The 13,485-nt window shown below is 38.8% G+C and overlaps 2 protein-coding genes and 1 long non-coding RNA gene across 4 annotated transcripts in view; 1 reads left to right on the top strand and 2 right to left on the bottom strand.

The window, feature by feature from the left end:
* Positions 1-13,485, top strand: part of ome (omega) — a 64,196-nt gene that overhangs the window by 6,930 nt on the left and 43,781 nt on the right. The gene's annotated exons all lie outside the window — the stretch shown is intronic.
* Positions 2,553-3,774, bottom strand: LOC135438125 (uncharacterized). The gene is made up of 2 exons (XR_010437854.1): positions 2,896-3,774; positions 2,553-2,830 (listed from the first exon to the last, which is right to left on the bottom strand). It is a non-coding gene; the product is annotated as an uncharacterized LOC135438125 (long non-coding RNA).
* LOC135438089 (uncharacterized) lies at positions 10,667-11,662 on the bottom strand. 2 transcript variants are annotated; one of them, XM_064696243.1, is made up of 2 exons: positions 11,507-11,662; positions 10,667-11,455 (listed from the first exon to the last, which is right to left on the bottom strand). In XM_064696243.1, the coding sequence occupies exons 1-2, from the start codon at positions 11,508-11,510 to the stop codon at positions 10,791-10,793; spliced, it is 669 nt and encodes a 222-aa protein (XP_064552313.1). In that variant the 5' UTR covers positions 11,511-11,662; the 3' UTR covers positions 10,667-10,790. The 2 variants fall into 2 exon arrangements, with proteins under 2 accessions (XP_064552313.1, XP_064552314.1); XM_064696244.1 differs by having other exon boundaries at positions 10,667-11,361; positions 11,507-11,627.

Genomic DNA, 13,485 nt, shown 5'->3' with positions numbered 1-13,485 from the left:
CTGCTGTTGTAGACAGCAAAACTTTCAAAATTTCATTACAACAAAAGGCTGTTGAAGAAGGGAGAAGCAGAGGCTGCTGAAAAAAAGTGCTTCTCCCTTCTACTCTTTCTCTATATTTGAACAACTTACATGCGTTCAATCAAGTTTGTCAGCAACTGAAACATGGCCGGAAACTGCGCAGACTGTGTGGAAAAACGTATCATTTGCAAAAGTAAAAACAAACAAAAATAGCTGCGTTGACACTAGACTTGGAAGAGCAAACAATGCTTTTTGTTTGGGAGAAAATGCTAGGAAAAAACAAAAAACCAACGCAAATTTGCCACAGAAAATATGCATACAACATTTTGACTATTTATGCACCTAAAAAGGGTATTTCAATATTTTAGTTAAATGCGCAACACTTTTTTTGACTGCACTTAGTAGAAATATAAAACCTTTGTATTATGTATTACGAACCGGGAAAGGCTATTCAACTATTTAGTTTTTATATTTAATATATTTTCATTTATTTTAATAATTACCTGACATGCTGTTACTGTTATCTACCAACTTTTAGCAGAGTGAGGATCGGGGGGTTAACAGATTAATGGGTCGAACGTATGAAGGATAATATTTGTTGTTAATTGCGCTTCGTCCACATATTTATATTAGATTATGTCGCACTACTACCACAGATAAAACCTAGTTTGTTAGGGCATTTAATCGTCAGCATGCGGATGAAAACATTTCTGTTTTGATTTTTGTTGTCTTTGTTTTTTCTACTCATTTTCACAAACGCAGTTTTAGTCGTAATCATCATCATCATCGTCATGGGCCTCCTTCATGTGCTCATGGCAAACACTAAATTGTGGAGCTGGCTTTTTTGTTGGGTCACACCCTTTTTTTTATCAACTCTTGGAAAAGTTGCATCAACTCAAACAAAAATTCGCATGCAAATTCGCAATGTGTCTCCCATGTGCAATGCCAACTTTTGTGGTGTGTATAAATTTGCTTGCTCAAAAAAAATAAATAGATGACAAAAACTTTTGCCAGTGGAAAACTTTTGGAAAATGTGAAAAAACTGCTCGCTGTAATATGTGTGTGCGTTCACTTCTTAAAACTGCAAAATATTTATGGCTGATTAAAAGAGGCAGTTGCCGGATGCCGAGCGACCTTGGTTACCTTCTGAAGTACAAGTTATTGTTGATGTTGTTGTTGTTGTTTAACCACGATAAATAAATAATATGCAGGTGCACTTAAAAAATGTAATAAGCCACACAACAACAACAGTAACAACAACAACAGGTACGAGAGGAACGACAACAGATTTTAATTGTGAAAGCTCAGCCGCTGACAAAGGTCGTGCCAAACCGTATCCGGCCCGTCGTTGCTCGACTTTTATTCATACCATTTCAAAGCCCGGACTCGAGACTCAGGAGTGGGGCAACATCCACTTAACCTGCAAAACGGACGAACAGCTCTGAAGAACTCAGCCAAAGAGCAGGTGCGAAATGAGCAGCAGCCATGAATGAGGGCAACAAAACAAGGGGGCTGCAAATAACTTCAATATGAAATGTGTTGGAAAAATGCAAGTCAGTTGAGTGAATGTTGAAGAGCTGCCTGAACTGAGTTGTGGCACTCGTCGCTTTAAGCAACACAAATAAATGGCCGGCTTATATCCGGCATATATCTGAGATACATGTTCTTTGGTTTGGACTGTAACCGATCGAATATTTCTTTATATGAGTATATATGAGTATATCTCATGAAAAATCTGGCTGCAACTATATATATATCTCAGTACAAAAGATAAGACTTGCAAATAAGAGACAGTGGAAAAATCGTAATATGCTTACGAATATAAATTACTGCGTTTTCCAGCCACTTGTCACAGTCGGAAAAGCCAATTAAGGGCTTCATTTAATCTAGCAGAAAAACAGAACGGTCGGAAGATAAGCTGACTTAAATATTTTATTTAATGTAATGAAATGTCGCGGCAAATTGGTCAGATGCAAATTTTAGCAAGCGACTTTCAGTAATATAATAAAAATGCCATTTTTTTTAAGGACCAGAAAAAACATTTTCATGTCGATACTTTTTAAGGTTTAAAATGAAAGGAAATAATTTCGAAAACAGATCCTGCTTAAATAGGTACTTAAAATGCATTTGATATATTGATAGAGAACATTTAAACTATCAGATTATTTTTACTTACAATTTTCCAAAGTTGAAAACATTTAGCAATACATATGCGTACAATTGGCAGCCCGATTCTTATCCTTTTCATTCTGTACAATAATATATGTACTTGTGTGTTTCGGCTGGCTTATAATATAAAGGATAGAAGCTGCTGTGCAAGCATGGCGAATGTGGGTTTTAATATACAATTTGGCAAATTCACAATTGTTTCTAAGAAATTAAGTGTGGCAACGAATTTATTAAATGGAGCAAACACAATGCAAAAGTATGTATATCACGTGTGCCATATGCCATGGTATAAAGAAAATAAGAACATTGTGGAATTTAATTAAAGCTTCCTTATGCCTTTTGCAGTCTACGAGCTAGTTGGTCTATTAACGCATTTTTCAAGTTTAATTTAACGTAATAACAAATTTCTGAGCTCCAGCGGCTGGAGATACAAACATGAACAGAGACTGGCACTCCGACAGCCGTATAAATTACGGAAGAGTCTGAGCAGCAGCTGGCTAAAAGCAAACCAAATGCCGGGCAACTTAGGCACAAGCAGGCGGCATGTGTTGTCCATATGTATGCCGCCAGTTACTAGGGCCTTATATAAGACACGCACGGGGCCTTGGGTTTCGTTCTCAAGTGGCAGCCGCGCTGGCAGCCCCTGCCCCATAATTAAGACAAATGTAAAAACTACTAAAAGACATGCCAAAAGTCACTTTCACTTACCAAACAAAAGGCGAGCAGCCAGCCAGGTGCCATCTGCCAGGTGCCAGGTGCCAGTTATATTTACCTCTTGTTTTGTTATAAGTCAACATAATTTCACGTTACATTCCCGCTTTTACCCCTCTGTTGACACACGGCATTTTTGTTTACCTTCGTGATAATGTCACGTGTCTGAAGACCAAAAACATTTCAGACACATAAGCGAGAAGGAAACGTTTTTATTTAGAGTGTCGAAGATTAAATACCTTTGCGGACATGTTGATTAAAGTATAAAGGTTGTAAATTAAAGGGTGTTTAAAAAGATCAGGAAGCCCACGGCTCTATCAACAGCTGTCTATGCCAATTGTCATACTTGTACCAAAAAAGTAATATTTATTTATTTTTCTCGAATGTCTCAAATACGAATATTGCCTGTGCCAAAAACTTACACCTACTCTATAAATATACAGTTCAGGATACTGTTGTACTTTCTGTTAACTCTTAGCTATACTTATACCCAATCGAGGCCGTTTTGCACGCGCAGGGTATATAAAAAGCGAAGGTCAATGTCCAATCCACAGTGAGTGGCCCTCGTTAAATGTTCGCATGACCTTTTCGCATTAATCTCAAGAGATGGCATTTTAATGCAGCCATGTGAGGGCGTGTTATGCTCGTTATAAGCCAAGTAGTTATTATGGTTATTTATTGTGTTGGAACTATACAGCTGTTCAGGCCACATATCACGACTGCTGATTTTGCCGCATTCAATTAGATCGTCAATCAAACGACACGTTATGGGCTTTTAATTGTAATTGATTGACTGAGAGTAGATGAGGAGTGAGTTACTTAGTTACACTTTCCCTTTAGTGTTAGTTTAATAAATAAGGTTGACTATAAAAGCTTTAATCCCGCTGGGTTGACATAAATATAAAATGAAATGTGACCGACTAGAAAAAATGCAAGCTTGTTAAAGTATATTTCGAAATTACAGCTCTTAGCTTAAAGTTAACAAGAAAACATGTAAAATTAGCCCAATGCAGGGCCTACAGTAACAGTAAACACCTCCAAACCGATTTATTTTTAATGACATTTGACAATGAAATGAGAATGCATAAACTACATAATTTATGCAAACTCTACCCACAACTTCCCGATTCACACAAAAATATGTTGCCTACTTATCAGCGCATTGAGATTTTGCTAAATAAAAAAAATAAGCATAAATTGAAATCGATTTTGTGTCGCTTCTGACAGCTACTTTTTTAAAAAAAACTGCAATAAATTCTATTGATATGAAAAATAAATATATATTTTTTATACATATACAAAATGTATAAGAAGTCTTAGACTCTATACATTCTAGTTGGTCGCCAGCCAGTAACTCAGTCAGGCATATACATTTAGTTAATATTATAATTGACGCCTGCAACCAAAATATGTAACACATGAGGAGTTTGCTATTCGTACTCAATTCTTGACAAGAATGACAAGCGAAGTGGATAAAGCCATAAATATTTGTCTGCCAGTTTAAGCGAGCTCTGTTTAAAAGAAATTTTTATGAAACTGGCCACAGATGCATTTCTTGAGTACACATTGTGATAAGATGACTATATAATGCACGAAAACAATTTTTGCATAACAGATTGCAGATTTACTACTTTACTTCTTTCGGAGGCATATGTGCTGGGCTTCAAGTTCACCAGACGAACAAAAAAACTCAAGTAACCGGTTGCTGTCGGTTGCAACCGACTGAGCAACACTCTGTTATATCCATTAAATCACTCAAAACAGTAATCTTGTAACTTTGAAGAAGAAACACGGCTAAGTAATATCGAATTCTACAATTAATAAAAGCAATATTTATAGCTGGATCTTTAGGGGATGTTTTGAGGCGTCTATCTCTTAAAGCTGGCGACTAAATATCGAAGACTCTATGGATTTTCACGCCCCTAATAAGCGCAGCACTATATATTCCAAGGACAGGCAAACCAATATACTCGTTTTTACTTTGAGAATTGAGTATGAAAATGTACGAGCTTGCGGCATATAGGCAAAAGGCAAACCGACAGCAAACATGCATTGAAACTGTTTTTCAAATAGCACGAACCGGGAGATGAATGCTGCATTTCCGCTTTTCGCTTTTCGCTTTTTGGTCTTTGTCTTTTGCGGCGCTGGCGCCTTCTGTGTTGCCTCATGGCACCCACTCCTCCTATCCCCCGCCCACCCCGCCCACTCACAAAGAGAACTTATAGAATCTGATTTCGTTTGCTTTACTCATGGCGAAACTTCAGGCTGCTTTCCTCAATCCACTTTCAGAGATTTATTTGCCTGCCTGGCCCATTAGATCAATTACCCGCTGACTGTGCGGATGTGGATGTGGATGTGGATGAGTGTGTATGGGTGTGTGTGCGTGTGTGTATTAAAATAGCCTTTAATTGATTTCACATAAATTTATGAGTCTTTTGTGTCGCACATACTCTGTATTCGTCAAATGCAATTTGCTGAATGACTTTCTTGTGTATTGTTCTGTTCGTCGGGAACACTCTTTCTAGGCAGGCTCTGCCTTTTGTGCTCTCTGGTAGCTGTCAATGCAAGTATTCTCCGAGCTGATTCTCAGTCAAATCGACATTTTTATAGCGTCAATATCTGTTTGGCTGTAAAAGTTTTTTGTATACAAGTAAATAAGTATCAAATTTGTACATTTTAATAAAACGAAATGGCTGAGGAACCCATTAAACCTGTCCCCGTGCCATCTGTAGACACGGATAGTGAAGAAACTGAATCGTACTGGGATGCGACGGAAAATGAAATTGTGGTGAACAGCGATAGGAAGGATCAACTGCAGCACACCAGCAGTTCAGGAGATGGTGATGGTGACGGTATTAACGTCGGTATCGATAACGGAGATGGCTATGATGATGGCGACGTAGATGGTGGCGGGGATACTGACCTTGTATTTTCAAACACAATAGATATGCCAGAATATCGGGACAAGCTGAAGGTCATACACGATCGAATCACGCGCATTGTGAACCGCATTAGTTTCCTAACCCAAAGTCTCAAGCAGGTGCATCAGGGCCTCAAGAACTACACGAACGAAAGAGCCGAAGAGCAGTCACCTCCAAATATTGAATCGAAGAAGGCTATGGGCGATAATGGGTCCACTCAAACAGATCCACTTATAAAGCCGGAGCTCAACATGCTTGCGGAGCGTACTGGCGACTCTGTGGCCTGCCAGACCATCGAGAATGATCCGTTCGCTGACTAGGCGGGCTAAATCAAATTTTGGATTTGTTATTAGTTTGGTCTTTATTTTATTGTTTTCATTCTTTTTTATCCAGGAAGTTTTAAAAATTATTTAAATGACGTTGGTAACGATAGTTTTAAGCACACGGAAGAACAGCACAATTTAACCTAGAGACTTACATATTTTGAACAATTACGACTAAATTTGCTGTAAAGTAATAAAAATTCAACCTGAAGAGGAACACAAAATATCTTGGAGAGTATTCTATTACCAAGCTATGCAACACTTGTCAAATTGGACAATCAAAAGCCAGCACTAGAACATTTTTAATTTTAAATATAAGTCAAATTCAGCCAGGTTCTATTGGCTCATGCGAATTTTGATTGAGAAGCCAACAATGCGGAAACTCCTGCAAGCCATTGCCAATCGCTGTAGATTTTCATGGGCATTTTGTGAGGAAACTTTGGCCAGCCAACTAACAAATAAGTCAAAATTGCTTCAAAATTTGCATTTGCCTCTGCCAAAAATTTCTTCTCGGGTCAAAGAACTTTATGTTCAGCTGACTGCCATTTTTGACTATGGAAAAGCTTACACAGTCAACAATAGCAAACTGTTTCAGCTAAGAATAACTCAGACATCACATTTTTAATACAGTCAAAGCGCAGCATGTCCAAACTCAAGCTGTGAATAGCATGTTAATTTAAGCGTAAGAAAGGGTTGCACTCAAAGCTGTTAAGTTAGGATATTTAGTTCAGTTATTAATCCACCTATTTTATAGAGCTTTTCTTTGTCAACCTACTATATATGATTACGTACGTATATATGCAGTTAATGTATAGTCCCTGGAGAAACTGTAAGAGCTTACATGCTTCTAATTAAACAAAAACAGAATTAAGATTGGGTAATTATTTTCGACACTATCCTTTGAATTAAGAAGCTCATTTTAGACCAATTTAACAGACAGACTTCCTAGCCGTGCCATTCATCTTTGGATAGATTGAATAACCAATAGTTCAGCGATTGTAGGGAAGCCAAATGGTGTATAATAAACAGAATTTGGATTGATTTAATTATACCACGTCCATGTATGTTGCATGCCTAGCAGGCCAAACCAAGACAAGGGCAAATCTGCGACCCAAAATATAATATATATGTATATTCAATCTAGAAAGCCCGTCTGTTCGCAGTTATATCAAAAATTCTATGGCAACCAGATAACATAATTAACTAAATTGAATTGAGTTATAATGGAAAACAATTTTAAAGCCCTATTACGAAATGTCACAAGATACAAGCACATATCATTTGCTGGCAGTTGTGACATGTCACTCGTCTGAGGACTCTGCTCGAAATATATCGACTACACATCAAACGCAAATTCAAAGTTCAAAGCAACTGTCTGGAACAGGAGGCAAAACTAATAACATTTCTGATAATCACACGCAGAGCACAAAGCGAGAACCAGGACCAAAACCAGAGAAACGCGCATTCATGGAAAAATCAGTTCAATTGAAAACGAAAATGAAATCGAAATTGAAATCAAAATTGAAACTGAAGCAGAAGCAGAAGCTGAAGCTGATGCAAACGAATCACTGATAAGCGGAAACTAACTAAATGAGTTTCAGAGTGAGGAACTGTCCTCAGCACCTACCCAAAGCCGCTTTGTCATTAGGCAAGTCCAGCTCATTGAGAGTGACTAAGTCGGATTAGAGACCTACCCTCCAGCTGCTTCTTCTCTTCTTAGTCTGTCGCTGCTGTTTATGGAAATCAGCCGCAAAATTCCTTTGTCGGATTGCGTACGAAATTAACATTTCAATCAAATCAATTTTATGTGTCTGACTTGTTTTATGCCTCAACAGCAATTTCATCATCATCGCCATCATCATTATAGCTATTATTATTATCATCATCGACATTGTTGGTTCGAAATGTATCATTCAGTTTGTGTGCGTATTTGACGAGCCAAAAGAAATTGTCGAAATTGATTGATTAAATATTTATTCAGACGGAAGTCCTTACAGTATCCTAAGGGGCCAACATATTGAAGACTAAATTGTTGGCGAAATGGCAAACACATTTCTCCTGGCCTGGCTGATGCGTCATTCAATTGGTTATCAAACAGAAAGCTCATCCAAAAGCAACACATAATTCGGAAACAGTTAAGGGAATTTTGCAGCCAGGCTAAAATGTAAACAACAAAAACCAAGCTGTGAATAGGTGGACTCTTAACCAAATGAAACTGTGAAGTAGTGTTTAGCCAATTCAGAAATGCAGCAATTAAAAGTAGATCACAAATTATTTGTGACTAAGATCAAGATTAAGTCAAAAGAGCAGATATCGTCAACCCTGCGCCAAAAAGCCGCAGCAATAATTCCAACAAGCTCGGCTTTACAATCTAAAGTCTAATGATTTCATGCTCTGTTACTCACTGAGATGTCAGACCTTGCTTATAAAATGGAAACTAAACGAATATTAATATCAAATTTAAATTCTTTAGCTCTTATTGTCTCTGAAATGGACGCCTTCAGACAGACAGTTGATCAGACAGACTGACATGGCTGGTTCGATTCATTACGCTGATTAAATCTAATGGAGTCCAATCTATTGAATTCTTTTTTTACCCATATACAATAGGTAGCGGGTATAACAAGAAGAGCTAAAGAACTAGTACAGTCGATTAGTTTGAATGTCACTTTGACTGCATATTTATTGATGCCCGCATAGCCCAAGGACCTGTTATCATTCAACTTCTGCTGCTTCGTCATTTGGTTGGTCTATGCTGTAGACAAAGGCAGCACAAGCTATTGGTATTGAGCACTGGAAGCTGGCAACAGACCCGCAGGAAATCTTAATTAAACAACTTGTAATGGCAAATCCTAAATGGCCAACAGACGGGAGAGGGCTCTGCTCGGCCCGACAGGGCAAGCAGCGATGGCAAACAAAGGCAAATTTCTGTGTTGGTATTGAACAAATGCCAACATTTTGCTGCTGGAGCTGCGGCATACACAATGAGTGAGCATTAAGCGCCACAGATACAGACAGCTAACACTCACCCACACACGCCGAAATACACACACACACATTCACACTGCACACGTGCAAAACAGTTTGGCGGTTTTTAGCACATTTCCGACTTTGAATTACGCTCAGAGATTCAATAGTCGCTTCGGCCTTCTCAGGCGCTTCTCCCTTCCTCCCTATTGTCTTTTGGCCTGGCTGGTCTGAAGCAGCCGCTCAATGGCCCTCAAGAAATTAGAAAATTAGAAGTATATCCGTTTTAAGTCCTTTTGACTGCAATCAAGTGTCTAACTGTTGAACTATTCACGGGGGAGGTGCAACATTGTGTAAACTACTTTGTGTCCATTAAAGATCTTTTAAAGTTAAGTGCAATTCAATTAACGAATCCTGACATTCGAATTTAGAAATTGAAAGCATTCAGCTAGGAAAATATCTATGTGTATATTGTAGGACATAATTTCTTTTTTTATATTCAAAGAAATATTCTGTGATTTTCAAAAGCTGTTCTCCTAATTTTCTCTACTCCATAAATTGGGAACTTAATCTCCTCGAACTTGTTTGCAGCTAGATAATTCTTGTTTTTCTCATATGCCTTTGAGGTCCCCCCAGCTATTTTCGCATATTGTGGATCAACCAAGTCTTAACGAGAGGGTAACGCATGCGAAAGATCTCATAAGTTACTTACAGGAACTCCTTTGTAACTCTTTTAGAGGACCTCAATCTTTGAGCACTCGCATTCAATTGCTGCTGGGTAGCCCCTTTGTGATAATAAATTTAAAAGCCGGACTAAAAGAAAAGTTTTCACATCCTGTACCCATTTAAACTGGGTAAAAAGGGAACAATACAGTAAGGTAAATGCATTTACTTGCATAGGAAGACAACTTCGACCGCATAAGAGAACGCTGAGACTATACGAATCGTTGGATGTCCGTCAAAAAGACTAGAGATTTCGAATCTGTCATTCTTTGCAGATCAAAATACTTGCGGTATAGATCAAAGTCGGTTTAACCTTAACTTTTGGCAATGGGACCTAACTGATATACCCTTGATATAAATACAAAGCGGACAGCTTATGGTATGAGTGTCAGGTTGTGTACAGGGTATCTACTAGTCAATAGCACTCCTACTTCATGGATATCACTTGAAATATGCAAAGTTCTGTTCTATGTCCTTGCCATTGCTAGCCAGTTTGCTAGCCTGTCAGGATCCGGTCTTAGCCTTGGCTAGTTGTTTAAGGAGCTTTCTCTTTTATGTTTTAATGGGGGGGGGGGGCAAAAAAAAAATAAATTCCAAATGAGGCAACTTGGGAATGTTGTTCGAAAGTTACGTCCTGGGCCTTTGGCCACTTTTGCATTTAAATATAAGTTTGCGCTGGCGCATGTTCATGTCTTTTCTCATATTTCATCCCATGCCTCTATTTGTTTTCCCGTCCGTCCGTAAACATGTAGCCCAGTTGTTGCTCTTGCTGTTGTCGTCATCATCATTATTATCATGAGCATCACTGCCAGAACATGAAAAACATGTCGCGAATATGTATGTCTCCTGTTTGCATACTTGCTGTCACTAAGGACAGCGATGCGAGGAAAACTTTGCGTGATTTTAATGCCAAGTCAAGAAAAAATAGAAAAAAACTAAAATCTGAATTAAAAAACTCTCAACGACAAAGGGTCATTTGAATTGTCTGCTTCCCGAGCATCGGCACATCGATATAATCCCGTAGCCGCCACGTCTTTTTGGAGCTACCCCTTTTCGGGGTCTTGGTGTTGTTATAGTGCTTGCATATGAATGTCTTTGAACCGCGCGCGTCTCGCAGCATGCGATGCTGCACTGGCTCCTGCCGCATGCTGCAGTCCGTTATGCGTTGCGTATGGGCCGTAGCAGTCTCCAGGTCGCGACGCACCCTGATTGCCTTGCTCGTGAGATCGACAAAGATGTAGTTAAGCTCATGCGAGGTGCGCCCCTCCACCTTGATGGTGCCATCGCTGACCAGGCTGAGCGTGGACAGCGACTTGTTCGATGATCTGACCAAACTAATTGCCGACAATGATGAGTTCTCCCCTACTATATCCGAACGTATTGGTTTGGTGACAGTTCTATCGCGATCCGGTTCATTGTATCTGTGATCCAAACGTTGCACAATATTTACACAAGTGCGCAGATCGCTCTGTATGAGCTTGCACAGTTCCAGCGCCCGATCGAGTTCTCGATCTTCGGTTTGGATCATTCTAGGTGAATGTTTGTGTGTGTTTTGGTTTGTTTTTAAGACGTGTATCACACGAAGCAATTTCGAATGTCGTTTTAAAAAAATTTCAAGGCGAACTACATGAATTTCGTATTATAACTATACACTGTATATTAGCAAATACTTACACATTCCGAAATAATCAACTGACAGCAATGAAGCTTGTATACTTTTTCGGCGTTAAACAAAGATTTAACTTTCCTCACCCAAGCGAAACATTTCAACTGAATTCAAATTTTTTGTGTGTTTCGTAATGTAGCATGTATCAAACATTTATACTCGTCGACAAAAGTATTTTGACATGCCTGCCACATATATATTTTTCGTTTGTTTTTCGAAAACATCTGCTTCACACGCTGCAGAAAGAATAACGAATTCAACTAAATAAATAATGTCTGCTGGTTTCGTAAAACAGGACATTTATACAGGAAAAGATAGATATAACCTCTTCATCCTTTAAAGAAATAATTTTGATATTCGTATGAAACGAAGACTAACGAATAAATAGCTTCAATTGATTTGAATTGGGAATTGAGAATTTGTAGGGGATGCGGGTTACGGCCGTAACAAACGCCTCCCAATTAGATTTGGTTCGTAAACCTGATTTTCCACAGCCAGGAGCCCAGTTTTTGGTAATATCTTATTTCGTCAGGCTTGTATAACTTAACGTAAACGATTCAGTTTATTTTACATAAGCTCATTTAGTTATTCTTGGCCTATTGCCAGCCAAGCTTTCTTGTTTCTAAATTTAGATATCAAGCGGGAATTTGAAATCCACCCATACTACCTTAAGTCCCACGCTCAAATTATATTATACATTGGTAAAAATCAAAGTCTTAAACTTATTGAACTGCGGGGGGATGAACTTTAAAAATCCTTGAAACAAGCATTCTTTAATTTTTATACATGTAGAACCTCGATGTTAACACATCAGCACTTTAAAGCTGATCCGATAAAACAGAGTATCTCGTCCAGGAAACCCTAGTCTTCCACTTTCTTCCAGGTGTGTTCGATTTTCGTAAATTTAAGGATCACTGACAAACAGCTAAATTCTTAAATATAGTTACATATAGTAAAAAAGTAACAAACCGCGTTGTAAACGCATTTTTTCCTCACTATCTCCCTCTCTCTCCCGCTCCCTCTCCCTGTCCCACTCTCTATCTCTCCAATAAAACGCAAACATGAGTTTTGTAAATCTCCGAGCGACGTTTACTCATTAGTATCTGCGGGTTGGCGTTGCCCTCGGGCACGTGTAATAGATACCTGACTGGGGAACTGACTCTGCGATTGTCCGACTGCTCCTGAGGGCGGGCAATCTCAAAAAGAAAGCAATTTCAGCATTGCAAACATCGCACCAAAAGGGAAAGCACAAAAATTAAATTGCCAGCGCCATGTTAAAAGTGAAAAGTGAATCAAAAGTAAATCATGGGAAACCAAAACCGAAAAATATAAAAGATGCGATATGTACATATATACATATATATATTTATATATAACTTAAAATGCGGCTGTCTCTTCTTTTAAACGAGGATTTAAACAAAAACTTTAAGTTTTCAAATATTTATATATCTTTAACATACATAGGCATATCTTAATTTGGATAAGAAAGCATGCATTTATGATTTCTGGTTTAGCGAGATTAAAGTGTACATTCTTGATCATCAGCCGGCAAGTTGATTTAGCTCTGTCCGTCCGTCCATCTGCGTGAGTTGAACATCAGGCGCAAAATGTGCAAGTCCGAGAAATTTTAGCGAACTTTGAAGTTGTTTACGCAGCCCGCAATCTTTGCGCTCACCTCAAGAATGCAACGCTGCGTATGCGTAATATGCGTGCAACCCATGTGCAAGCCAGAGGCTACGTGTTGCGAAAATCAATGCTCCACCAGCTGCTTGCCACCAAACTGAAATCGAACTTGCCACAGAGCGCAAAGTGTTTGAGTTGCGACAGGAAACGCGTTGCGATGCGATGCGGTTGCTGTTGGTGTCGCATTTGTTGTTGATACCTGTGCCTGGTGCAGCAGGTACAGGCGTTAGTTGCTCAGTTAGTTAGTTGGCTTAAAGTTTTCAAGCAGCTGCACAGTCAAGCCAAATGACTTTTGGCTGCGTGC

The sequence above is a fragment of the Drosophila montana genome, unplaced genomic scaffold (genome assembly GCF_035044405.1).
Source record: "Drosophila montana isolate Dmon_TW-CO22-7 unplaced genomic scaffold, ASM3504440v1 contig_3846_1, whole genome shotgun sequence".
NCBI classification, from domain to species: Eukaryota; Metazoa; Arthropoda; class Insecta; order Diptera; family Drosophilidae; genus Drosophila; species Drosophila montana.
Note: the sequence above shows the minus strand (reverse complement) of the source record. Positions and strands in the feature narration are given on the sequence as shown.